This window comes from Erinaceus europaeus, chromosome 8 (assembly GCF_950295315.1).
Source record: "Erinaceus europaeus chromosome 8, mEriEur2.1, whole genome shotgun sequence".
Classification (NCBI taxonomy): Eukaryota; Metazoa; Chordata; class Mammalia; order Eulipotyphla; family Erinaceidae; genus Erinaceus; species Erinaceus europaeus.
The window spans coordinates 115,709,146-115,732,564 of record NC_080169.1 but is presented as its reverse complement, the minus strand read 5'-3'; the positions used below and the strand labels follow the sequence as shown (position 1 = coordinate 115,732,564).

Here is a 23,419-nt window from a genome sequence, read left to right as displayed (position 1 = left end):
TGGTCTCTCATAAAAATATATTTTGAATACAGATCCAAGAAGGATGACAGAGGACCTAGTGGGGGTTGTATTGTTACATGGAAAACTGGGAAATGTTATGCATGTACAAACTATCGTATTTACTGTAGAATGTAAAACATGAATTCCGCAATAAAGAAATTAGAAAGAAAGAAAGAGGAGAAAGAAAGAAAGAAAGAAAGAAAGAAAGAAAGAAAGAAAGAAAGAAAGAAGCTGATCACAGCAAGGAGCTTCCTTCAGTGCTGTGGGGGCTGGGATGGAAAAAAATAATAAATCTTGGCAGGGGCCAGGGGGTGGTCCACCTGGTTGAGTGCACGTCACAGTGTGCAAGGACCCAGGTTTGAGCCCCCAGTCCCCACCTGCAGAGGGAAACTTTGGCGAAGCCAGTCTGCAGGTGTCTCTCTGTCTCTCTCCCGTTCTGTGTCCCCTTCCCCTTTCAATTTCTGGCTGTCTCTATCCAATAAGTAAAGATAATTTTTAAAAAATTAACCAAGTAAAAATAAATCTTGGGGGAGTCGGGCGGTAGCACAGCGGGTTAAGCACAGGTGGCGCCAAATGCAAGGACCAGTGAAAGGATCCTGGTTTGAGCCCCCGGCTCCCCACCTGCAGGGGAGTCGCTTCACAGGCGGTGAAGCAGGTCTGCAGGTGTCTTTCTCTCCTCTTCTCTGTTTTCCCCTCCTCTCTCCATTTCTCTCTGTCTTATCCAACAACGACATCGATAATAACTACAACAATAAAACAACATGGGCAACAAAAGGGAATAAATAAATAAATTTAAAAAAATAAAATAAATCTTGGCTTGTTGGCAAAGTCATGATGTATTTTGCTGTTTTTCTATGCAAAGGTGATCACGACTTTTCCTGCAACCTAATAAAAGTAGGCTAATGACATAGCACTGTCGCAGACACTACAGACTTCATGCCTGAGGCACCTGAGGTCCCAGGTTTGACCCTAGTGGTACCACTAGCCAGCAGATCTGAACCATGGTCATGCTAAATAACAAATAGCTCACCCGCATAGTGTACCTGCCTAGCGGTGGGCATGACTCAGGTTCAAGCCTAGCCCCCAACCCTTCTGGCCCATTACCTTATGCCAGAACCAAGCCTTCCCTGCCCAGGATTCTCAAGGCACTTTTTCACCCCTGCAGATCATCCTAGCAAGTCAAAGAAAGAAACTGTTTCAGAGCCACCATGGTGCTGAGTGGTCAGTGGGACATGGGAACAACAGCAAGGCTTGTGGCCTGGCACTCAATTCAGGGCACTTGGATGGGGGTGAGGGAGAGGGAGAGGCAGAGGGAGAGGGAGAGGGAGAGGGAGAGGGAGAGAGAGAGAGAGAGAGAGAGAGAGAGAGAGAAGCCCACAGTCAGAAGGGATCAGAGCGGAGGACTGGGACAGCTCACTTGTCTGCCATGAGTCAGGGAGCTGCCCACTCCATTGTAAACAGAGCAAAGGTCTAGTTCAGGGTCAGAGGCCAGAGATGAGGCTGGAGAGGCAGCCACAGGGTCAGTACTAGGCCAAAAGTTTGGACTTGATCCTGAGCACAGAGAGTTGTTGAGCAAGTACTGCAAAACATCCACACAAGAAGAACAAGGTTAGAATTGCTTTTCTGTTGTTTTTGGTTTTTGTTTTGTTCCTTTTTCTTTTCTTTTTGTTTGTTTGTTTGTTTGTTTTGCTAAGGACATGGAGAATGAACTGGCAGCGAGGTGAGGTGAGAGAGACACTTGGGGGATGGGGGTAGGGAACCCTTCCTAGTGCTCCGAGGCTCCGTATCAGACCTCCATATATAACCTTGTTTCTGGAAGAAAATGTGCAGCTCATGCCAGCATCTGTAGCTATCTTTTTGGAGCCCGACTCCCTTGTGCACTGGAGACCGGGTGTGCTAATCTTTCTGGAATGTTGGATACTTTCTCCCCCAGCGGGTTGACTTTACTAATGGTTTTGGGCGAGGGCCTGCTGCCAGAAAGGAACAATAATTGTATGGAGGGTGTCTCAGAGCAAGAATAACAACAGTGGGGGGGGGGGGGGGGTTTAGAAGTGGCAAGCAGAGGCTGCTCCCCAGACTCCAGTGGACATCCCTGAGAAAATGAGTTAACCCCCCCCCCACACACACACACACACAAAACACCTCTGCCTCCTCTCCCCTGCAATAGTGTTTTTAAATATCCTGACCAGCTGCCCCCCCTCATTCATCATCCCCAGCTGATCTGTCTGTTGGAGAGACTGACTGGTAGAACTCATCTGGGTCACTTCTGGGGGGGTTGGAGGGGGTGGGGGCTGTCCCTCTCTTCCCATACATCTCTGTACAGCAGGACTGTGGGATGCCTGGTGCTGTGTGCACAGACAATGGCTGGGCTAATCCACAGACTCTGTTCAGACACCCTATTTGAATGCCTGGGTGCAGAGACTAATCCCTGATTCCAATTTAGTGGGGCACTGGTGGGAGAGGGGGTGGGGAGGTAGTTCACTGGGTGAGACACCTGCCTTGCCTTGCATCTGGCTCACCTTACAGCCCCAGCATGACATGGAAGTGCCTCTGGTGTTTTGTTTCCTCTCTTATTCTCTCTCTGAATTTTTTTTTTATTCCCTTTTGTTGCCCTTGTTTTATTATTGTAGTTACTGTTGTTGTTATTGATGTCGTTGTTCTTGAATAAGACAGAGAGAAATGGAGAGAGGAGAGGAAGACAGAGGGGGAGAGAAAGATAGACACCTGCAGACCTGCTTCACCACCTGTGAAGTGACTCCCCTGCAGGTGGGGAGCCGGGGGCTTGAACCAGGATCCTTAAGCTGGTGCTTGCGCTTTGTACCACCTGGGTCCTTGTACATAGTAATTAATGCATGCTCTCAACCGTGTGTGCCACCTTCTGGCTTTGAATTGAAAAGGATGAAAATGCCAGCGTGGCGGGTGGGGGGTGGGGTGGATGGGGGTTACACATGGTTAAGTGCAAGGGCCAGCCGGGGTTCCAGCCCATGCTGCAGGTGTCTCTGTCTCTTCCTCCTTATCTCTCACTTCCTCTCAATTCCTCTCAGTCCTATGGAATAGGGAGGGGAGGAAGGAGAAAATGGCCACCAGGTATGGTGAATTCATTACGCAGGTATGATCCCCTGGTGGCAAATGATGGAAGGAAAGAAAAACAGACAGACGGGCTATCCCAGGAGCAGTGAAATTACATGATTGAGGCCCTGTATCTGCAAAAACAATAATAATAATTGGCACCAAGAATGAACCCAGGACCTCACACGTGTGATACTGCTAAGTACCTTCTTAGATCCAATTTCTCATGCTTTGCTTTTTTGAGTGAGTGAGTGAGTGAGAGAGAGAGAGAGAGAGAGAGAGAGACCAACCCCAGCACCATGAAGCTTCTTCCCCAGTGCCTTGCGATGCTAGAGCTCAAACCCAGCACAGCAAGGCTTGTGCTCTACAGAGTGAGCTGCTTCCTCACCGGGAGCTCAGACATCAGGTGACTGAAGTCACCCCGTGTCCCCCAGGGTGACCCTGCGCCTGCCCAGCTTCAGCGGCTCGGATGGGATCCCCTACCGCAGCGTCCCCGAGTGGCTGGAGTCCATCCGCATGAAGCGCTATATTCTGCACTTCCGCTCGGCCGGGCTGGACACCATGGAGTGTGTGCTGGAGCTGACGGCCGAGTGAGCACCTGGGGACCTGGCAGGGCAACTGGGGGCCGGGTGCTGAGCCCACACGCTTGCTCACGCTTCCTTTCTCACCCACAGGGACCTGACACAGATGGGGATCACGCTGCCGGGACACCAGAAGCGCATCCTCTGCAGTATTCAGGGGTTCAAGGACTGAACCCCCTTGTGAGGGAGCGGGGGGGGGGTGGTCACCGTCTCAGTCATGCGTGTCCCTCCCCCCAACCTGTGCAGGAGCCCCCCATGGAGGCCCTTGGTGCTGTTCTGGCCTTTCTTCCCTGCAAGCAACCCACCACCACCACCACCGGGAGTCAGGGGGCTGATTTCCACAGGGCGGTGGGGTACCAGTGAGAAGGGACCTGGGGGAGGGAGCTATGGTCGGGTTTAATATATATATATATTCATATACCTTTATTTTTGTAAATAAACAGAAACTGAGTTTTCACTTGTGCCCATGGGGACTTTGCTTTTAATATATAGGATTTATTTATTTTTGGATAGGACAGGAATTGAGAAGGGAAGGGAAACTACAGAGGGAGAGATACCTGCAGTATTGCTTCACCATTTGCAAAGCTTCCTCCCACATAGGTGAGGACTGGGGGCTTGAACCTGGGTCCTTGCACACGGCCATGTGTGCACCACCACTGCCCTGAGAGTACTGTTTTGTTGTTTTGTTTTGTTATTATCTTTATTTATTAATTGGATAGAGACAGCTAGAAAACAAGAGGGTAGGGGGAGATTGACAAAGACCTGCAGCCCTGCTTCACCACTCACAAAGCTTTCCCCCTGCTGTGGGGACCAGGGACTTGAACCTTGGTGCTTGTGTATTTTAACATGTGCACTCAACCAGCTGTGCCACCACCCGACCCCTGGGGATATTGTTTTTATATGAGGTTCTTGGAAATGACCCCTCCAAACCCTGCAGATGTTTTCTACCACTGACTCACCTTCTGTCCAACTTTCTACTATGTTTTTTTTTTCCCTTCTTTTTGAAAAAGGGTCTAAGAGTAATGTGAATGTACCACTCCCTCACTAGTGGTGGAATTTCCACATGTCCCTGTCCTTGGTTCCTGGGCTCGAACCCAGGGGGCCTCTAAGGCATGTATATGCTACCCACTTAGCCACCCCCTCTCAGTGTCCATGCCCCATGTTTGTGTTTGTTTGTGCTTTAGAAAAATCAAGAAAAGTGACGCCAAACCACTGCTTCAGTTCTGGCAGATGGAGGAGTAGGGATCAAACCCAGAATGTTATTCCTGCAAGTCCTGTGATCTACCCAGTGTGCTATCTCTCCGGTCACTGTGTTTTGCTTTTATCCCTCCAGCTGACCACCTGACAGGTGCAAGCATTCAGAAAAGAACCAGCTGCACAGAATTCTGAAAACAACTTCAAAGTTTATTTGTAGATGGAGCCACAACCTGGCAGCGAGGGGGTGGATGGGAATGGCCAGGGGTCAGCCCTGCCCCCCCCCCCCCCCACACACACACACAAGGTCAGAGCCCAGGATCTCCAGGTTCCCGGCAAACAGAGCACGCAGGCCGTTCAGAGGCTGAGGGCAGGGGTGCAGCAGTGAAAGCAGCAGCCTCTCCCTAGGGAGCACCAGGAAGACCGTGGGTGGTCCCTGCAGGAAGGGGTGGGGTGGGGGGATGATACCCAGGGCCAGGACTCTTGAGCACTCAGCCAGGGTGTTTAGGAGATTAGTGGGGTGTGGAATGGAGGAAGGGGCTCGAAGTAAAAATAATAATATTAATAATAATAACTGAGCGGTAGGGAGAGGGCCTGGCGGGGGCGGTGTGGGCGGTCGGCGCGTGGCAAACACGCAGTCCTCACTCAGGTCTGTGCTCGGACTGTGTGGCACTTCCGGCACAGCACGTGGCCATCCAGGGGAAAGCAACCATTGTCGTCCGCCTCGATGGACAACGGCTTCCCGCAGTCCTAGGGGTGGGGGGCAAGGCAGAGAGCATTTGGCAGGGCGGTCCCCACATCTAGAGCTTTCATGGCTCCAGGCTGGTGTGAACCCCCCCACGTGGGTGTGCACACACACTTGTACCTTTTAAAGCCTCCGGGTCCTGTCCTGTACCAGGATGGATAACTGTTAAAATGCCTACCCCCAAGGGACCCTCTCCCACCCCAAAACCTCCATTCTGGTCTCTTCTCCCATCACATTTATTTCTTTTTATTACTGGATGGAGAGAGAGAAATTGAGAGTGGAGGGGGACACAGAGAGAGCTGCAGACCTGCTTAGTTACTTGCAAGCTTTCTCCCTGCAGGTGGAAACCAGAAGCTTGAACCTGCGTCCCTGTGCATTAAAATGTATGTGCCTAACTAGCTGCGCTGTTCAAGTATGACACTCAGAAGAAAGAGAGAGACGCTAAGCTCCCGAGCTTCCTCTGGTACCACAGCATTCCCATATGGTGCTGGGGCTCAAACCCAGGCCACATGCATGGCAAGGCAAGTGCCCTGCCCGGTACACAAGCCATCAGGCCCTGACTTTGACCCCTTTCCTCCTTTAAACTCACTAGCTCCCCAGAATAGAACCTCATCTCTTGCCTTTCTGGACACAACAATGCAATCCCACACCGCCCTCTTCCCTACAGTGATGAAGCATCTAGGAGCCCAGTGACTCCCCTCCAGGCAGCAGCGAGCCCTACCCACCCCCTCCTCCGGGTGGCCTACCTCACACCTGTAGCACCTCATGTGGAAGTTCTTGTCCAGTGCGACCACACGCACGGTCTCCTCCTTGCCCGGCTCGGGCATGATTGGCTCTGCGCACACAGAGCATCTGGGGGCGTACTGCCTGCACGGGAAAGTAGGCTAGGCGTCAGTGTGGGGTGAGGCGGGGGGCTTCGCGGACTGGTAGCAGCCATGACCATCCAAGGGGGGCAGAAGCAAGTCAGGGGAAGGAAGTACAACTGAAGCCAAGGAGACAGCTCAGCCTGCAACAGCACCTGTGTGTGTGTGAAGCCAGCGAGTGCAAGGTTCCATCTCTGTGACGCCACACCATATCCCAGAGCTAGGCAGTGCTTTCCTCCTCTTTCTCTGTCCACCCCCCCCACACACAGTAAACAAACCTTGAAAAATAAATAGGGGCCAGGAGGGAGTACACCTGGTTAAGTGCACACATTACAGTGCCCTAGGACCCAAGTTCAAGCCCCTGGAACACGCCTGCAGGGGGTAAGTTTCAGGAGAGGTGAAGCAGGGCTGCAGGTGGATCTCTCCCTACCTCTTCTTCTATCAATTTCTGTTGTCTCTATCCCAAATAATTTTTAAAATACATTATTTATTTATTGAATCAACAAAAACTGAGAAGGAGGTAGAGAGAAGGAAAGAGACTGAGAGACACCTACATCCCCACTTGACCACTCTTAAAGTTTTCCCCCTGCAGATGGGGACCAGGTGCCTTGAACCCAGGACCTTGAGCACTGTGATGTGTGCACCACCATCTGGCCCCATAAATAATTTTTTTAAATTTTATTTACTGATTCATGAGAAATGATAGGAGAGAGAGAAAGAACCAGACATCACTCTGGTACATGTGCTGCCGGGGATTGAACTCAGGACCTCATGTTTGAGAGTCCAATGCCTTATCCACTGTGCCACCTCCCGGACCACAAATAAAAATTTTTTTAAGGAAAGATAAAAAGATCTAAGATAGGCTGTGCTGGTCCCTCTCTCCCCAAGTGCTGGAACCCTGCCCTCAGTTTCTGCACACTCACTGCAGCTCTTAGCAGAAAGCACACTCAGCGAGGCCCTTTCTCCAGTTTCCGATCTTGTCTCCCTGAACCTCCACCCACTGGGGCAGAAGAATGTGATGTCCTCACACACACACCACCAGTGGAAGGAGGGAGCCAGACTAGCCAACACAGCTGCGTGAAGAGATCTAGCCCCAGCCTGAGAAGCAGCCTCATGAAAGCCTTGCTTCCAGAAGGAAACCCTTGCCCCAAAGAGCTCTGGTGACCTCAGAAGGTCCTTTTAGAGCCTGGTCTGATGTGAGATGAAGTCACTCAACAGAAACCTTGGCTAACCAAGGACCAAGAGGTCTGAGGACCAGTCAGAAGCAAGACAAGCTGCCCACTGGACAACCAAGTTCAAATACAATGGTCTCTGGTGTCTATATACAGAATGTGGGTCAGAAAGCTAGGCCAGGGGCCTGGCAGTGACACAGCCAATAGAGTACACATATTACAGTGCACAAGGACCCAGGTTTAAGGCCCAGGTCCCCACCTGCAGGGGGGAAGCTTCACAGGCAGTGAAACAGTGCTAAGTGTCTCTCTTTTTTTTTTTTTTAAAGAGAAACAACTTTTTAACCTTATTTTACTTGCTAGAACAGAAAATAATAGGGAAGTGTGATAGAAAGGGTGAGAGACACCTGCAGTTCTGCTTCACCACTTGTGAAGCTTTCCCCCTACAGGTGGGGACCGGGGGCTTGAACCCAGATCCTTGCACACTGTAATGTGTATACTTAACCAGGTGCACCACTGCCGAGCCCCTTTCTCTCTCCTTATCTTCTTCTTCCCTCTTGAGTTCTGTCTCTTGAGTAGAAAGTTAATTTAAAAAAAAAAAAAATTTCCCCCTTGCGAGAGCACTGCTTAGCTCTGGCTTATGTGTGGTGCTGGAAATTGATTGAGCCCTGGAGTTTAAAGCCTCAGATTTAAAGGTCATTTGCATAACCATTCTGTTGTCTCCCCAGCCCTATAAAACACTAAGCGAAAGCTTCAGTTTTCTTTAAGGAATGCTAAAGCAGGGCTTCAGACTGGCTTGGGGTCAGGCAGGTACCCAGAGAGCCCAGAAGTTGTTGTGGGGTTTGGGAGGTGGAGGGCTCACTTGTGGTAGTCGGGGACGCAGTGGGGCCGATTGGCCTGGTCCACGATGAAGGAGGTGCCCTCCAGGGGGCAGGCACACACCACACAGGTGAAGCACTGGGGGTGGTAGGCCTTGCCCGTGGCCCTCAGCATTCGCTCCGTGATGGGCTGCCCACATGTGTTGCACTTCTCCAGGGTGTCCTGCGGGGGCAGCAGAGGGAGGTGGGGGGGGGGGGCCCTGGTGGCAGCCCCACAGGGCAGGTGGGGCCCCAGTCCAGGCTGTCTCCTTCCCCCCACCACTCAGACTCACAGTGTAGCAGGCCTCACAGTACGGCGCCCCCTCGAGGCTGTAGAACTGCTGTCCCTGGAGCTGCTGCCCACACTGGTGGCAGGTGAAGCAGGTGATGTGGAAGAGCTGCCCCAGGGCACGGACTGCGGGCTGGGCACGGGCCAGAGGCTGATGGCAGTGGCCGCAGGACTCTGCAGGACCAGAGGAGAGCAGTCAGCAGGGACAGGGTCCTTGCTGGGTGGGTAGCATGTGTGTACGCTGTGCCTATGTGCCACATGTCTGTGGTGATATCTGGGTGGGGGAGGGAGCACGAGTGGGGGGTTTATGTGGAACATGGTGTGTGTATGGTTGGGTGTGTAATGTGTGTGTTATATATGTGTTTGTGTGGGGGATGGGTATATGTGGAGTATATGGTGTGTGTGTGTGTGTGTGTGTGTGGTATGTCTATGTAGCGGTTAGGTGTGTAGCTTGTGTGTGCTATGTCTGTATGTGGAATATCTGGTGTATCTGGGTGGGGGTGTGTGTGTAGAGCACATGTGCATGTGTGGCTAGGTGTGTATCTGTGTTAAGTCTATGTGAAATATCTGAGAGTGGTGGGTATGGTGTAGTGTGGAATATGTTTATGTGGAGTATCTAGGTGTGGGGTGTGTATGTAGTGTGTGGTGTGTGTGTATGTAGTGTGTGTATGTAGTGTGAGGTGTGTGTGGTGTGTGTATGTAGTGTGGTGTGTGTATGTAGTGTGGTGTGTATATGTAGTGTGGTGTGTATGTATGTAGTGTGGGGGGGTGTATGTAGTGTGTGTGTGTGTGTGTGTGTGTGTGTGTGTGTGTGTGTGGTGGAGTAGAGAGTAGGCAAAGTATGTCTGTGGTGTGTTGTCTGTGTGTGGTAGGAATGTTTCCAGTCACAGATGATGCAGAGGTCGGGTCAGTGCTGTCTGGGGCTGGTCCGGAAGTGAGTATGGTGACCCTCCGTCCCAGAGCCAGTGGGTGTGCGAGGGGCCCCAGGGGGTGGGCTCACCGCTGACGGCCACGCTCTGCCTCTGCGGGTGCTCCATGTCCTGCATCAGCTGCTGGGTCAGCTGCTCCAGCTCCTCCACCTCCTTCAGCGTCAGAGGTCCCGGGGCCCCAGGCAAGCGGGCCTGAAACCCAGCATGGTGGTCACACTCTCTGGAGGGGTACCCACTGCCAGGACCTTTCCTGCCCAGCTGACCCACCTCCTTCTGAGAAACTCCCACTTCCCATTTCCCAGGTGCCCCAGCTCCACCCTGAAAGTTCCTCTCTTCCTAGCACCCCATTAAGACAGGTTAAGGGAGGCCCTTCCACCCACTTGGCTCCCCACCCACCCACCCTGGGCAGTCACAGACAAGCCAGAACGACCACGCAGCGGAGCGGACAAAGGCCACGCACACAGCAGCAGCTGAGGCCACGGAAGCACCGAACACACCAGGCCACACACCAACTCCACAGAGCATGCTGGGGCACGGCCCCTCGAGGAGGCACTCACCCCACTCGCGCACACCTACCCGTCCCGCCAACTGCTGAGCAGCCCTGTGAGCGTGCGGATACAACACAGTTGGGGGGCAGAGGTTAAACCCCAGAACCAGTGTGCAGGAGCCCAGTTCCCTCAGGGCCCCCCTCAAGAGGGTCTCCTGTGTCCACTCCCTCCCTAGGAGGCCTCAGAGAAGCATCCCTCCTAAAAATCGCAGGGGATCCGAGAGCTGGAAACGGGTGATGCGAAGTGCCAGCCAGCTGGTCCTCACCCACATGCCCACGAGATGCTGGGACAAGAAGTCAAGGTCCATTTCCACCCAGGACATTGTCACAGAATGTCCCATATGTTTCCTCCTGCAACATCACAGCCCTGTCTCTTCAGTTCTGTCCCCCACCCCAGACCATGCCGTGTGCCCCAGAAGCAGATCCCTGGGCTCCCCCCACCCAGAGTTTTGTCACTTTCTTCGCAGTCTCCTGCCTCCTCCGACAAAGCCTGAAATGTTCAGAGACACCAGCTCACCAAGGGTGTCCTTGCCAGTCACTCTGCCCGAGGCATGGCTGTCACAGCTTCAACACACAGAGCTCAGGCCTCAGCATCCACAACACCAAGGCTCCACCATGGACTTGAGAGCTTCCAGTCTCAACTCCAGAGCCCAACATGGCCTTCTCTTCCCATCACACCCACTGGACAGAGCTGCTCAGCTCCGCCTGGGTGGTGGTGGATGCCCCTGGCTGGCTTCCCCAGCCCGAACCCCCGACCATCTCTTTCTAAAAGGCCCTTAAAACTGTCATCTCAGGAGTTGGGCTGTAGCTCAGCGGGTTAAGCGCAGGTGGCGCCAAGCACAAGGACCGGCTAAGGAACCCAGTTCGAGCCCCAGCTCCCCACCTGCAGGGGAGTCGCTTCACAAGCAGTGAAGCAAGTCTGCAGATGTCTATCTTTCTCTCCACCTCTCTGTCTCCCCCTCCTCTCTCCATTTCTCTGTCTTATCCAACAATGATGACATCAGTAACTACAACAATAAAACAACAAGGGCAACAAAAGTGAATGAATAAATATTAAAAAATTTTTAAAAATAATAAAAAAAAACTATCATCTCCCTGCTTCAGTTGTCATGGCTTATCTGGTCCAATCACAACCCTGGGGTCACATACGCCACACCCCGCTTCCTGTTTCTGCCTCTGAGATGCAGAAATTAGGTGGCCAGATTACTAAGCACTGCAGAGTGAGTTCACAAAACTGCTGCAGGCACACCATCAGGCCCGCCCTCCTCCCTCTGAGGCCTTCAGGCATCTGGCATTTGGCTCCTGTGGCTGCCAGGAGCCTCCCACAGCAGCTGTGTCAAACCTTGCCAGCTCCTGAAGCCCCAACTGCTTCGCCCCCTCAGTGGAGGTCGAGCCCACTGATGACCTCATCTCCTACAGAACTGAGGAGACGGAAGCCAGCCAGCAAGTTTCCCTCACCGTGGCTCTCTCCTCAGAAGACTGTCCTGTCTGGGAATGCCCCAGGTATGGGATCACCATGCTCTCCTCTGGACAGCCCTGGACTCCGACGGCAGTGTCCACCCCGGCTGCCCTTCCTCCGTAGGCCTCCGACACTCCTGAGCCCGCCTCCCCTGTTCTGAAACACATACACACACATATACACCACACATATCACACTCACAGTCCACACTCCACACACTTAATTTCACCTACCACACACTCATACACTGAACACCTCCCACATACCCTCACAATCCATACACACACACACACACACACACACTCATCAGAGTCCACACTTGACGCTCACCACCACACACCCACCTACCACAGGCACACCACACACTGAAGCTCCACACTCACCACTTCACAAAACTTAGTCACACACATTAGACACACACACCACTCACTCCCACCACATGCACACCACACTCACACTTCACACCAGTCACACACCACACACTCACATCACTTCACACCAGTCACACACCACACACACCATTCATTCCCACCACATACATGCCACACTCACACCAAACACTCCTAGTACTCACAGTCCACTACTCACACCACACTCATACCCACATGTACACGCCCATTCACCCCACCACACACTAAAGTACACATTGACACATCTTCACTTTTTCACATAGACCACTTATCCCACCACACACTCAACACCCACACCCACAAAAACACCACACACATATACACATTCATACCCTCAGGTACACTCTCCTTCACATACACCACACTTGCACACCACACTCATACTAACACTCACACACTGCACTCATCACTCACTCACACCCACCACACGATACGTAGACACACCCAAACCCAGCACATACACGTCACACAATCACACACCACACACACTCGTACCCACCACACACTCACACTCCCTTCTCCTCCCCTTAGACCTGCAGCTCCCAGCCAACTTCTCCACTTTCTCAGCACTCACTCACTCACTCAGTTCCTTCAGTGTGTCCCCATAGCCACCTACCTAGTCCTTCTTCCTCATCAGATCTCTGCCTTTACTGGAAGTTCATCTTCTCCAATCCTTAGTTCCCGCCCCCAACTCCCTAGGCATCTCCTCTTCTCCTGCCCACATTCTTCCGTCCTCTTTGTGGGTTCCGCTCCCCTAGCCCACCTGGTCACCAAGATCACCCCCCAGACTCTTCCCAGACCCCTTTGCTCCTCCTGCCCCAGGTTCAACCAGTCTACTCCTGCCCCAGGTCATATTCTTGAGCACAACAGCCACACATGTCACACCTCAGGTCCCAGCCCCTCCCTGACACCTGGTCTCCCTTTTCTAACTGAGTGACACGTCCAGCTGACCACTGTCCTCCAGGAGAGCCAGTTGCTCAACATGCTGACAGCCGGGGCCCCTCCTCACCCCCCCCACCCCTTCCCGTCGCCATTTCCCCTCCAGGACTTCTCTATTTTGTCAGCAACACGCAGACATTCCCCAACACACCCAGTCGGGCACGTTTTCAACTCCTCCCCCCTCACTCCCCACCAACTGCTTATCAGCTGCTGTGTCCGGTGGGTGCTTCCTTTGAAACAGGCAGGCATCGGCTCCCACCTCCAGGAATGAACTACACGGGCTGGGAAAACCTTCCCCAGACTTCCAAAAGCCTGGCTGCACACCTACTCAAAGCCCAGGGAGGACTCCATCCTATCTCCCTATTTCCCTCGAGTTTCCCTCATCTTCTCCCTCAAGTTTAGACTTTCCAAGCTACCCACCCAAAGGCCCTTCCTTCCCACCTCCTTTCCTGATTCCTCCACCCCACCCATCTTTCTAGGCATGCCAGCAACCTCTGACACCTTCTCTTTCGGGTGTCCCTGTGACCCCAGATTCCACAGACACACACTGGCATCTCTAGACGCCCGTGCTATCAGTTGACTTGAAGGCTGAGTTCTTCCAACCCGAGGCTCATCTTCCAAAGGTTTCCATTTGGAAGCTCTGTTTTCAGTTTAAGGGAAAGTTGAAAGGCTCAAAGTTCACCTGAGTCGCCTAGGGTCACATGATCGGGAATTCTATCCTGGGCCCAGCAGAGGCCTTCCTTAAGCTCTGTGAGAGAAAGAGATCTCTTCCCCAGATTCCTTATCCTCAGGAACGAACACACACACACACACACACTCTGCACAGTGCTGGGTTCTCCAGTCAGGCTGGTTCACCCATTGTTTGAGCAGGCAGCCACTCTTATCATTGCCAGAGGGAGGCAGGAGGGAAGTTAACTAAGAATGTGGGAATGGGGAAGAAATGAGACTGGATGGGTGACCTCATTCCTCTGCATTCACAGCTCTGAAGCTGGGGGCAAGGGGAGGGGTGCCAGATCTAATTCAAAGCCGGTGCTCCCCCACTTCCAGCGTCCTCCCAGTCCCAGACCCCACACCCCTACCAGCCCTCCCCCGCAAGAGCTTTCTGCAGTCATCAGCCCAGGCCTAGACCCAAAGCCATGTCCTGCCACCCCCACATGCGCCCCACTTGCCCAGCCCCACCCAGACACCCTGGTCTCCCCCCCTACCCCTACCCCCCCCCCCGGGTCCTGGCATCCTCCCTCACCTGGTTCTGGCTGGGAGCTGGTGGTGTGGGCACAGGCTGCTGCTTCTCCTGCACCCGGGGCTTCTCCCTCTGCTGAGCATACGTGAAGTTGGGGGGCTGCGGAGAGCCTGCGTCAGTGGGCGAGGGAGCTTCCGGGGGCCCCTGCTTCAGGTGTGGCTGGACCCCGGGTCCAGCTGGGCCTCCTCCCGGGCTGAACTTGGAAGCTACCGGAGTAAACTTGGGGGTCACCGGAGCAAACTTCGGAGCTGGAGATGGGGCTGGGGGTCCTCGAGGCTGGCTGGGAGCCAGAGTTACAGGCTGGTGCTGGGTGGGGGGCTGGACCTGAGGCTTGGCCGGCCGGGGGGCCAGGGGCTGGGGCTGGACCCGATGCTGGGGCTGGCTCTGTGGCTGTACTGGGGCCGAGGGCTGGGAGCTGGGAGGGGTCTTCCAGGGGGGTATGGGGGCGGCAGCCCCAGTTGCGGGCTTAGTACTGGGCTTGGCAATGAAAGGTGTGGTCACTGGTGGGGGGACATAGCCAGTTGACACCTGCGAGGGGGAGAGGAAGGTGATTAGGAAGGAGGGAGGCACCCTCTGGAGCTCCGGGCCTGTCCCGTGCACTCTGCACTCCTGTCCCTTACCCTCCTGTCCCTTACCCGGGCCTTGAAGGGATCATTCTTTGTCATGTCGTCCAACAGGGAGGACAGCGAGTCTATCTCCAGATCAATACTGCTCACCTTCTCCCTGGGCTAGAGGGTCAGGAGTCAGGGCCAGGTCAGGCAGGGAAAAGGGTGGCTTTTCTTCCTCTCTCCTTCCTTTTTTTTTGGGGGGGGGCTGCCCCTCCCTGGCCTCCTTACCTGTGGCGGGGACGGCAGGGGGCCCTCAGTTCCTCCGTCTTCTTCCAAGGAGGGAGGCGGGGAAGGGAAGATTTCCTCCTCCAGAGGTGCTGGGGGAAAGGGCTCATCGACCGGGGGAGGAGGGGGTGGGAAGGCACCTCCCAGAGCGCCCAAGGCTTCGTCGCTGTCCCCAAGGACGGGCGGGGGCGGTAAGGGAAAGTCTTGGGTGGATAAGGAGAAAGGAGGCACCCCATCAGCAGAGACCCCTCAGGTACCCCGTATCCCTCCTTCTCCATCCTTGATGAGTCCAGACCCAAGAACTCTCTTAGGGGAGGGGGAGTAGGGCTGGGAAAGAGTGGGAGGGTCTGGGTGTCCAAGAAGAAAAAAGGGGTGCAGGCCGCCCTGTGAGCACCGGGGTCAGGAAAGATGGGGCTGGGCCGAGGAGCCAGGCGGCTCCCGTTACACTCGGGAAAACCGGCCCTAATGGGGAGGGGGGATTCTGCGCGCCCCACATTCCCGCCTCCCACCCCCAGGCGGGGACTTGGACCTGTCCCAGGAGCCCTGGCGCCCCGCCACGAGCTCGGTGATGAGGTAAGAACATCTGCTCGGACAGGGTGGCTGCGCCCAGCCCCCTCCGCTGCAACCTTTCCAGACACCCCCCCCCCCAAATTGCTCCAAGCCACTGCTCCCTCTGCGCCGGGGTCCGCAGCCCCCCACCCCCAGTCCAAGCCGCTTACCTTCCGGGGGCGGCGGGGGGATCTCGCCCACCCGGCCCATCTGTGCGCGCTGGGCCCCGGCGGCCGGGGCGGGCTCGCTGTCCCCCGCGCGGAAGGGGTTCACTTTGGGTTTGGGGGCCACCACCGGGCCGAACTTCTTCTGCGGGGCGTAGAAAGCCGGAGCCGAAACCGAGACGGAGATGGCGGGAGGCGGGCGGGGGGCCGCCATGGCCGGGCCGGGCTGCGGGGGACGGGGGAGGAGGCAGGTTAGTGGGCGCCCAGCGGGGTGGGAGGGGTACCTCGGAGCCACCCGCAGCCACCCGCAGCCACCCGCAGCCACCCGCGGTCCCCGCAGCCCGCTTCTCCGGGCGGCCCCCAGTGCCTCACCGCGGGCCGGGCGTGCGCACCGCGTCTGCGGGCCGCTGGGCGCGGGGCTGGGACTGCGCGTCCCGGGCCGAGCGGCCGCCTCTAGCCGCGGGGGGGCGGGGCGCGGGGCGGGGCGGGGCGCGGGGAGCGCGGGCCCGGACCATACAAGGAGCGGCCCGGACAGGGGGGCGGGCGCAGCGCGGGGCGACGCGGCAGGAAGCTCCCCCAGGAAGGGGCCTCCGATCCCGGCCGGGATCTCGACCCGGGGCCCTGGCGCCAGCCCCTACCCTGCCCACCCAACCACCCCCAACCCGGGCCACCCCTCCGCCTGCATAGGCCTCTGATGTCATTTCCTGACTTGTCCTCCCCCCGCTTCTTCCCACCCCCGCACGACCCGCGAGGTGACTCACCGGGCCCGACACCGGGCTCAGCCTAAGGAGATCAGGAGGGGACCCCCCCAACGGGCCCAGAGCATCTCCACGTGCGCCCCTGCCTGTCCCCTCCTCTGAGGACCTTGCCATTACCTGCACCCCTCCTCACTTCCACCTGCTCCCCAACCTTAGCTTCGAGTCCCAAAAACCCTTAGGGACAGGCCGGACTAGGATGGATCTGGGGGTCCACAGTGGATGCTTTCGGGGAATGGGCGGATCTGGAAAGGGATGTGTTCCCACACCCACCCACTCCCAGCCCTATTGGAACTGGGCGATCCAGGGGTGTTTAGGGGTGTAGGGGGAAGGGTATTTGCTTCCAGGGTTCCTGCGGGGTATGCTTCATATCCTGGGAAGGCTCTGAAGGTTTCTAGGAATCCTCGCCCCCGCCTGCGCGGAGTTCAGCCGGGCTGGAGGTTCAGCCCAGCCCCCCGGGATGACACTGAAGTTCAGGCCACCACTGTGAGGTCCCCCTCCCCGCAGCCAGGGGCGTGGGGGTGGGGAGGAGCTGTGTTCGGGGGCGCCCCCCACCGGCCAGCCTGGGAGGACTCCGCTGCTTTGGAAGCGCTGCCTCCAGGCTATGCCAAGGAACCAGACCCGGGCTGTTTTTCCACTGCGTCTGGAAACTTTCCAAATTGCCTCCTGAATTCTTGCACACTGACGACCTGAAGAGGAAGGAGTCCTCAGGAGCCAGCCGACCGCCGCGGACGCTTCAGAGCTTGAATGCCAGGATCTTCTGCCCAGTTAGCCCTTCCATCGTGCCCAGAGAAATGGGGTTGGGGTCAGACCCAGGTAGAACCCAGGCAGAGGCTAAACTAGATCTGGCTGTGTTTGGGTTTGGTTGATTTAGCTGACTCCAAACAACAAAGCATGCTTCACTTCTCCAAGCTGATTCCACCCACCCACCCCACCCCTGCAGAGGGGGGAGCGGGGAGGGGGAGCCATCACAGCACTGAAGCTTTTCCCCCAGGGCAGTGAGGGGGGGCAGTTTTGAACCTAGGTGGCACACATGTCAAAGCAGACCACACCACCCCCGGGTGAGCTATCTTACCCCTCAGGGAGCTCAGTATGTTTGATGACTCTAACGTCAGAGCTCAGTCCCCTCCTCCCTGGTGGAGGGAGAGTGAGGCCAGCTTGCAGGGACCCAGCCTGAGTTTTCAAACTAACACCATCATCAATCCTTCATTCTCTCCGCCTCCTTCTGCTATGTGAACAAGAGGGATGAACTTCACCCCCATGCTTTATTGAATCCTGTGGAGAAATAAAGGCGATCAAATTTCTGAAAGTGCTCTAGAAGACTCAAGATTAGGATTCAGATGTGTGTTCTACCACAGACTGAAAAATGAGAATTCGAACGGTTAGTCCCCAGCACTGCCACCACCTTGTCCATGTCCTGTCTGGGTTTCAAGCATATCCCTCTCACAGGCTTTTTTGGGACCAGGCAAGGCCAACTCCTTCCTGCAACCTTCTCACATTATTCTACCCAAGACTGCATTTCCCTCTCCTGCTCACACCCCATCGATCTTGCCACAGTCACAAGCATTTGTGGCCAGGTTGAATCAACAGCATGCAGCCCAGACCTTCTCCAACTCGTAGAAGCCAATCCTGGGCTTGCCCCCTCTGAATAGCTGCTGGAAATGTGATACTGCATTTCCTGTGCATGTTGGAGACTGTGTCTGGGGCTTTTACAGGCCAAAACCTTCTTGCCAACTCTTTAGGAGACCCCTCCTGAGACGTGGGGGGGAGAGGGGGAATTCTAAGAAGATGATTTTCAGATAGTGTCACAAGAGGAAAAGCTATCTACCCTCTAAATGTCTCTCCTTAAGGCGTGCATGTGCAAAATATAGTATGTTTAATGGTGAGGCAGCTGCACCTATTTATAAACCCAGAATAGAAGACAAGTGCGTAGGCAGAGCCGTTTTTACTGACAACTAAGAGCATTTGGGACACAGAATATTCCAGCTGAGAGTTGCAAGCCAGCCATTCTCGAGACACAGATAGTATCCAGGAAGGACAGCCCCACTAAGGGTGTCTCTTGTGGACCTGCTGGGTGATGGCTATTAAAATGAAAACAGTGAACAAGAACGACCCCCTTTAATGTTGGGGTGCTTTTTTTGCACAAGCAATTCTAATTGCTCGCTTGCTTTGGGGGAACATATTTAAAGTTTAGTGAGCAAGTTAGGATCTCCAGTGAATCCTTTCCAGTGGTTCAGGACCAGACAAGGAAGAGGAAGGAAGGAAGGAAGGAAGGAAGGAAGGAAGGAAGGAAGGAAAGAAGAAAATGGATAGGAACCTTTGCCACTAGGAGACAATTTTCTACATGTGCCATCAGATACCAGGTGCCTCATGAACACACAATGCAAGGCCTGAAGCTAGAAAACTGCCAAGAATAAAGAAAGGAATGAAACAATGGCAAAAAAAAAAATCAATAAATAACCCTGGAGCAAAAAGAAGGTGGATGTCATGAGGCTCTTTTAAAAAAAAAATTTTTTTTTTCTTTTCTTTATTTACTGGATAGAGAGAAAAATTAAGAGGGAGTTGCGTGGTAGCGCAGCGGGTTAAATGCACGTGACTCCAAGCACAAGGACAAGCGTAAGGATCCTGGTTCAAGCCCCCGGTTCCCCACCTGTAGGGGAGTTGCTTCATGGGCAGTGAAGCAGGTCTGCAGGTGTCTATCTTTCTCTCCCCCTCTCTGTCTTCCCCTCCTCTCTCCATTTCTCTCTGTCCTATCCAACAATAAGGGCAACAAAAGGGGTCAAAATGGCCTCCAGGAGCCGTGGATTCATGGTGCAGGCACTGAACCCCAGCAATAACCCTGGAGGCAAAAACAAAAAGAAAGAAAAGAAAAGAAAAATCAAGAGAGTAGAAGATAGAGATGAGAAACACCCATAATACTGCTTCACCATTGGTGAAGATCCCCCATTGCAGGAGGGGACCAGGGGCTTGAACTTAGGTCCTTGTGATGTGTACTCAACTGGATGTGCCACCCTCCCCCCTCACACACACACACACACACATACACACACACACACACACACACACACACACACACACACACACACACAGAGACACACACGTACATGACATTCTTTCCATATGTGGTTGCAGAAGGACAAAAGGTCAATTATGTGCAGGTGGTATGCTAGACATTCAAACAAGATTCTCGCCAAAGATATTAACACACATTTAGACCGTGTTCAACATATGGCACCAACAGCACTAAGCATTCTAAGCATATCATTCCCACTTAATCTTTGTAATCACCCCATTTTCCAGGGTAAGGAAATCAAGGCTAATTAGATAATCGATTTTTTTTAACTTCTTGAACTGTAAACAAAAGTTATTTCGGCCTTATAAGTAGCTTGTGATTTGAAGATACCACCTCCTTCCCTCCCTCTACCCGCATCCCCACCTCCTTTGCATTCCTGAAGAATCCATCACTTCCTCCTGCAAGAGATTCAGACTGCAGGGCATCGATTAAGGCAGTCCTCACCTCAAAGGGCACACCAACAGCCTCCTCAGGCCAACCTCCAACTACAAACCATTTTGGACTGCCTTTTTTTTTTTTCCTCTTCACAAAGCACCATTAAAATCTGTCTGTCCCAACTCTGACACCATCTCCCCAGACAATAACTTGGGTCCACCTGTATGTTAGCTGTCATGCTCATGCAAAAACTAGTAGAGTCATGGGCCCCTTGGAATATACCTAAAATAGACCTACTAGCTTTTTCCAAAACGGAGACCCCCAAATCTTCATCTGCAATATTCTTGCCTTCAGGTTCATGATTATTCAACAATCTGCCTTATATCTTAACTCTTTTGTAGCCACCAGGTTCCAGATACTGCTATGATGCCAGCCTGACTTCCCTGGGCAGATGACCCCACCAATGTGTCCTGGAGCCCCACCTCCCCAGAGCCCTGCCCCACTGGGGAGGGAGAGAGAAAGGCTGGGAGTATGGATCAGATTGACCTGTCAAGGCCCATGTTCAGCAGAGAAGCAATTACAGAAGCCAGACCTTCCACCTTCTGCATCCCATAATGATCCTGGGTCCATACTCCCAGAGGGATAAAGAATGGAAAAGCTATCAAGGGAGAGGATTGGATACGGAGTTCTGGTGGTAGGAACTGTGTGGAGTTGTACCCTTTAATCCTATGGTCTTGTCATTATTTCCATTTTATAAATAAAAATTTTTAAAAATCTGTCTGTCAGAGAAGGTCGACCGGTAGCGCAGCGGGTTAAGAGCGCATGGCACAAAGCTCGAGGACTGGCACAAGGATCCCGGTTCAAGACCCTGACTCCCCACTTGCAAGGGGGGTTACCTCAGGAGTGGTGAAGCAGGTCTGCAGATATCTGTCTTTCTCTCCCCATCTGTGTCTTCCCCTCTTCACTCAATTTCTTTATTTCCTATCCAACAAGAACAGCAGTAATAATACCAACAACAAGAGCAACAAAAGTGGGAGAAAAAAAATGGCCTCCAGGAGCAGTGGGTTCTTAGTACAGGCACAGAGCCCCAGTGATAACCCTGGAGGGGAAACAGAAACTAACAAAACAAAACAAAACAAAAAAATCTGTCAGCAACCTTCATCAAACAAGTAAATTCAGACAAACTTGAGGCCAACTGAGATTCCCACTAAAATCTGACTTTTATTTCCTCCCTAACTTGAGGGCAGAACCCATAAACCTAATACTGGTTTGGATACAATAAATAACACACTTTAACAAATGGGGAGAAATTTGGGTCCATGATTGCTCAACAATTTGTTTGGCTTTGTATGTTAACTCTCTTTTCAGTCACCAGGTTCCAGGTGTCATCAGGATGCCAGCCAGACTTCCCTGGATTGAAGACACCACCAATGTGTCCTGGAGCTCAGCTTCCCCAGAGACCCATCCTACTAGGGAAAGAGAGAGGCAGACTGGGAGTATGGACCGACCAGTCAACGCCCATGTTCAGTGAGGAAGCAATTACAGAAGCCAGACCTTCTACCTTCTGCAACCCTCAATGACCCTGGGTCCATGCTCCCAGAGGGATAGAGAATGGGAAAGCTATCGGGGGAGGGGGTGGGATATGGAGATTGGGCGGTGGGAATTGTGTGGAGTTGTACCCCTCCTACTCTATGGTTTTGTTAATTAATCCTTTCTTAAAAAAAAAAAAAAAGAAATATACATTGTGAACTCATGATCAAGCCTTCGATGGTAACTTTCCACTAGTGATCATATAGTTTGTAGGTCAATTGTGTATTGTGTTTGGGTTAATGATTACCTCAACCTTCCCCCAGGACAATAGGTATATCTGCTTGCTTTCTTTCTCAATAAAAAAATAAATAAATAAAAAAATAAAAGTAGAGTGGTTCAGGAGATGGCGCAGTGAACAAAACCCTGGAGTCTCAACTATGAGGCCCCAATCAATCCCCAGCAGCACATTCACCAGAATGATGTCTGGTTCTTTCTCTCTCTCTTCTCTTTCTCATGAAAGAATGAATAAATAAATAAATAAATAAATAAACAAAGTGGTAATGCAGTGGGTAAAAAAAAATAAAATAAAAAACAAATGGGGAGAAAGCCTAAGTTTGTCAGATAAAGAAGTGACTACAGGGGGCCAGGTGGTGGTGCACATATTACCATGCACTGGGTCGACCAGGATTCGAGCTCCCACTCCCCACCTGCTGAAGGAGCAGTGAAGCAGGTCTGCAGGTGTCTTATCTTTCTCTCAAACTCTCTATCTCCCCTTCCCTCTTAATTTCTCTCTGTCCTCTCAAATGAAAATAAAAAAAAACAAATAGGGACAATGGCTATCAGGAATGATAGATTCGTAGTACAGGTACCCAGTGATAACCCTGGTGGCAAAAAAAAAAAAAAAAAAGGCTGGATAAGAGCAAAAGATTGTCTCACTTAATAATGGCCTTTTGGGCCACTGTTACACCACTCCATCACTCAGTCCTAGACAGGGAATCCTTGGACTCCTTGGGGACACCATTATATGCTCTTTAGTAGACTTCAGGAGTGAGCCCTCACTACGAACTCTCAGTGGTAGGGACTGCTCCACTCTCTGAAGGGAGGTTGGGCCATTCTACTCTGCCACTCACAGAAGAACAGTTCTGAAATGAGTGCAGCCAAGACTGTTCCCAGCTGTGACTATGGATTGTGAGCTCAGTCCGACAGGGACTTGGAGGTTGTACAGACTCCTGTCCTATATATGAGTAGCTAGGGGCCCCAGGTTAGATCATTGTGGTAAACAGTTAACTGAATTTATATTTCTTCTTCAATTTTGCAAGCAACTCTCTGCCCTAATCCCGCTTCCTAGTTCTACTCTTAACTCTGACAACATCTCCCCAATGTTTCTGGTTCACCTCATGCTAGCTATCAAGCTCAAGCAGAGATTTTTTTTTTTTTTTTAAGATATAGGCTCCCAGGAACATACCTTTTTTTTTTAATTTTTATTATCTTTATTTATTGAATAGACACAGTCAGAAATGGAGATGGAAGGAGGAAATAGGGAGAGAGACAGAGACACCTGCAGCCCTGCCTCACCACTCGCAAAGCTTTCCCCTGCAGGTGTGGACCAGTGGTTCGAACCAGAGTCCTTGAGCCCTGTAACATGTGCTCTCAACCAGGTGCGCCACCACTCGGTCTCACTAGGAACATTCCTAAAACAGACTTCCCAGAAAAGAAAACACAAGTAGAACCTGAAATGGAATTGGGGTATCGCACCAAAGTAAAAGACTCTGGGGTGGGTGGGTGGGGAGAATACAGGTCCAAAGAGGATGACAGAGGACCTAGTGGGGGTTGTATTGTTAAATGGGAA

The 23,419-nt window shown here is 52.9% G+C and overlaps 2 protein-coding genes across 5 annotated transcripts in view; one reads left to right on the top strand and one right to left on the bottom strand.

The window, feature by feature from the left end:
- The window catches only part of EPHA1 (EPH receptor A1), a 31,206-nt gene extending 27,093 nt beyond the window's left edge, over positions 1-4,113 (top strand). Inside the window, exons 17-18 of the mRNA XM_060196746.1 lie at positions 3,504-3,659; positions 3,744-4,113. Coding sequence (XP_060052729.1) covers positions 3,504-3,659; positions 3,744-3,822 — 235 coding nt within the window. The 3' untranslated portion in view covers positions 3,823-4,113. The remainder of the gene's footprint in view (positions 1-3,503; positions 3,660-3,743) is intronic.
- A 920-nt stretch (positions 4,114-5,033) lies between these two features.
- Positions 5,034-16,619, bottom strand: ZYX (zyxin). Of its 4 annotated transcripts, none has more exons than XM_060196747.1 (10): positions 16,599-16,619; positions 15,844-16,063; positions 15,128-15,327; positions 14,927-15,019; positions 14,295-14,819; positions 9,768-9,888; positions 8,772-8,941; positions 8,484-8,662; positions 6,336-6,456; positions 5,034-5,594 (listed from the first exon to the last, which is right to left on the bottom strand). In XM_060196747.1, the coding sequence occupies exons 2-10, from the start codon at positions 16,049-16,051 to the stop codon at positions 5,490-5,492; spliced, it is 1,722 nt and encodes a 573-aa protein (XP_060052730.1). In that variant the 5' UTR covers positions 16,052-16,063; positions 16,599-16,619; the 3' UTR covers positions 5,034-5,489. The 4 variants fall into 4 exon arrangements, with proteins under 4 accessions (XP_060052730.1, XP_060052732.1, XP_060052731.1 ...); XM_060196749.1 differs by having other exon boundaries at positions 14,295-14,390; XM_060196748.1 differs by lacking the exon at positions 16,599-16,619 and adding an exon at positions 16,210-16,465.
- Between the last annotated feature and the right edge of the window lie 6,800 nt (positions 16,620-23,419).

Bases quoted from the DNA above. Each gene is read 5' to 3' on its own strand.
- ZYX (XM_060196747.1), bottom strand. From the start codon at position 16,051: ATGGCGGCCCCCCGCCCGCCTCCCGCCATCTCCGTCTCGGTTTCGGCT. The intron at 14,820-14,926 runs GTAAGGGACAGG...TCCCCCTCGCAG, and splicing joins ATGATCCCTTCAAGGCCCGG to GTGTCAACTGGCTATGTCCC. The intron at 9,889-14,294 runs GTGAGGGAGGAT...GCTGGGTTTCAG, and splicing joins CAGCTCCCAGCCAGAACCAG to GCCCGCTTGCCTGGGGCCCC.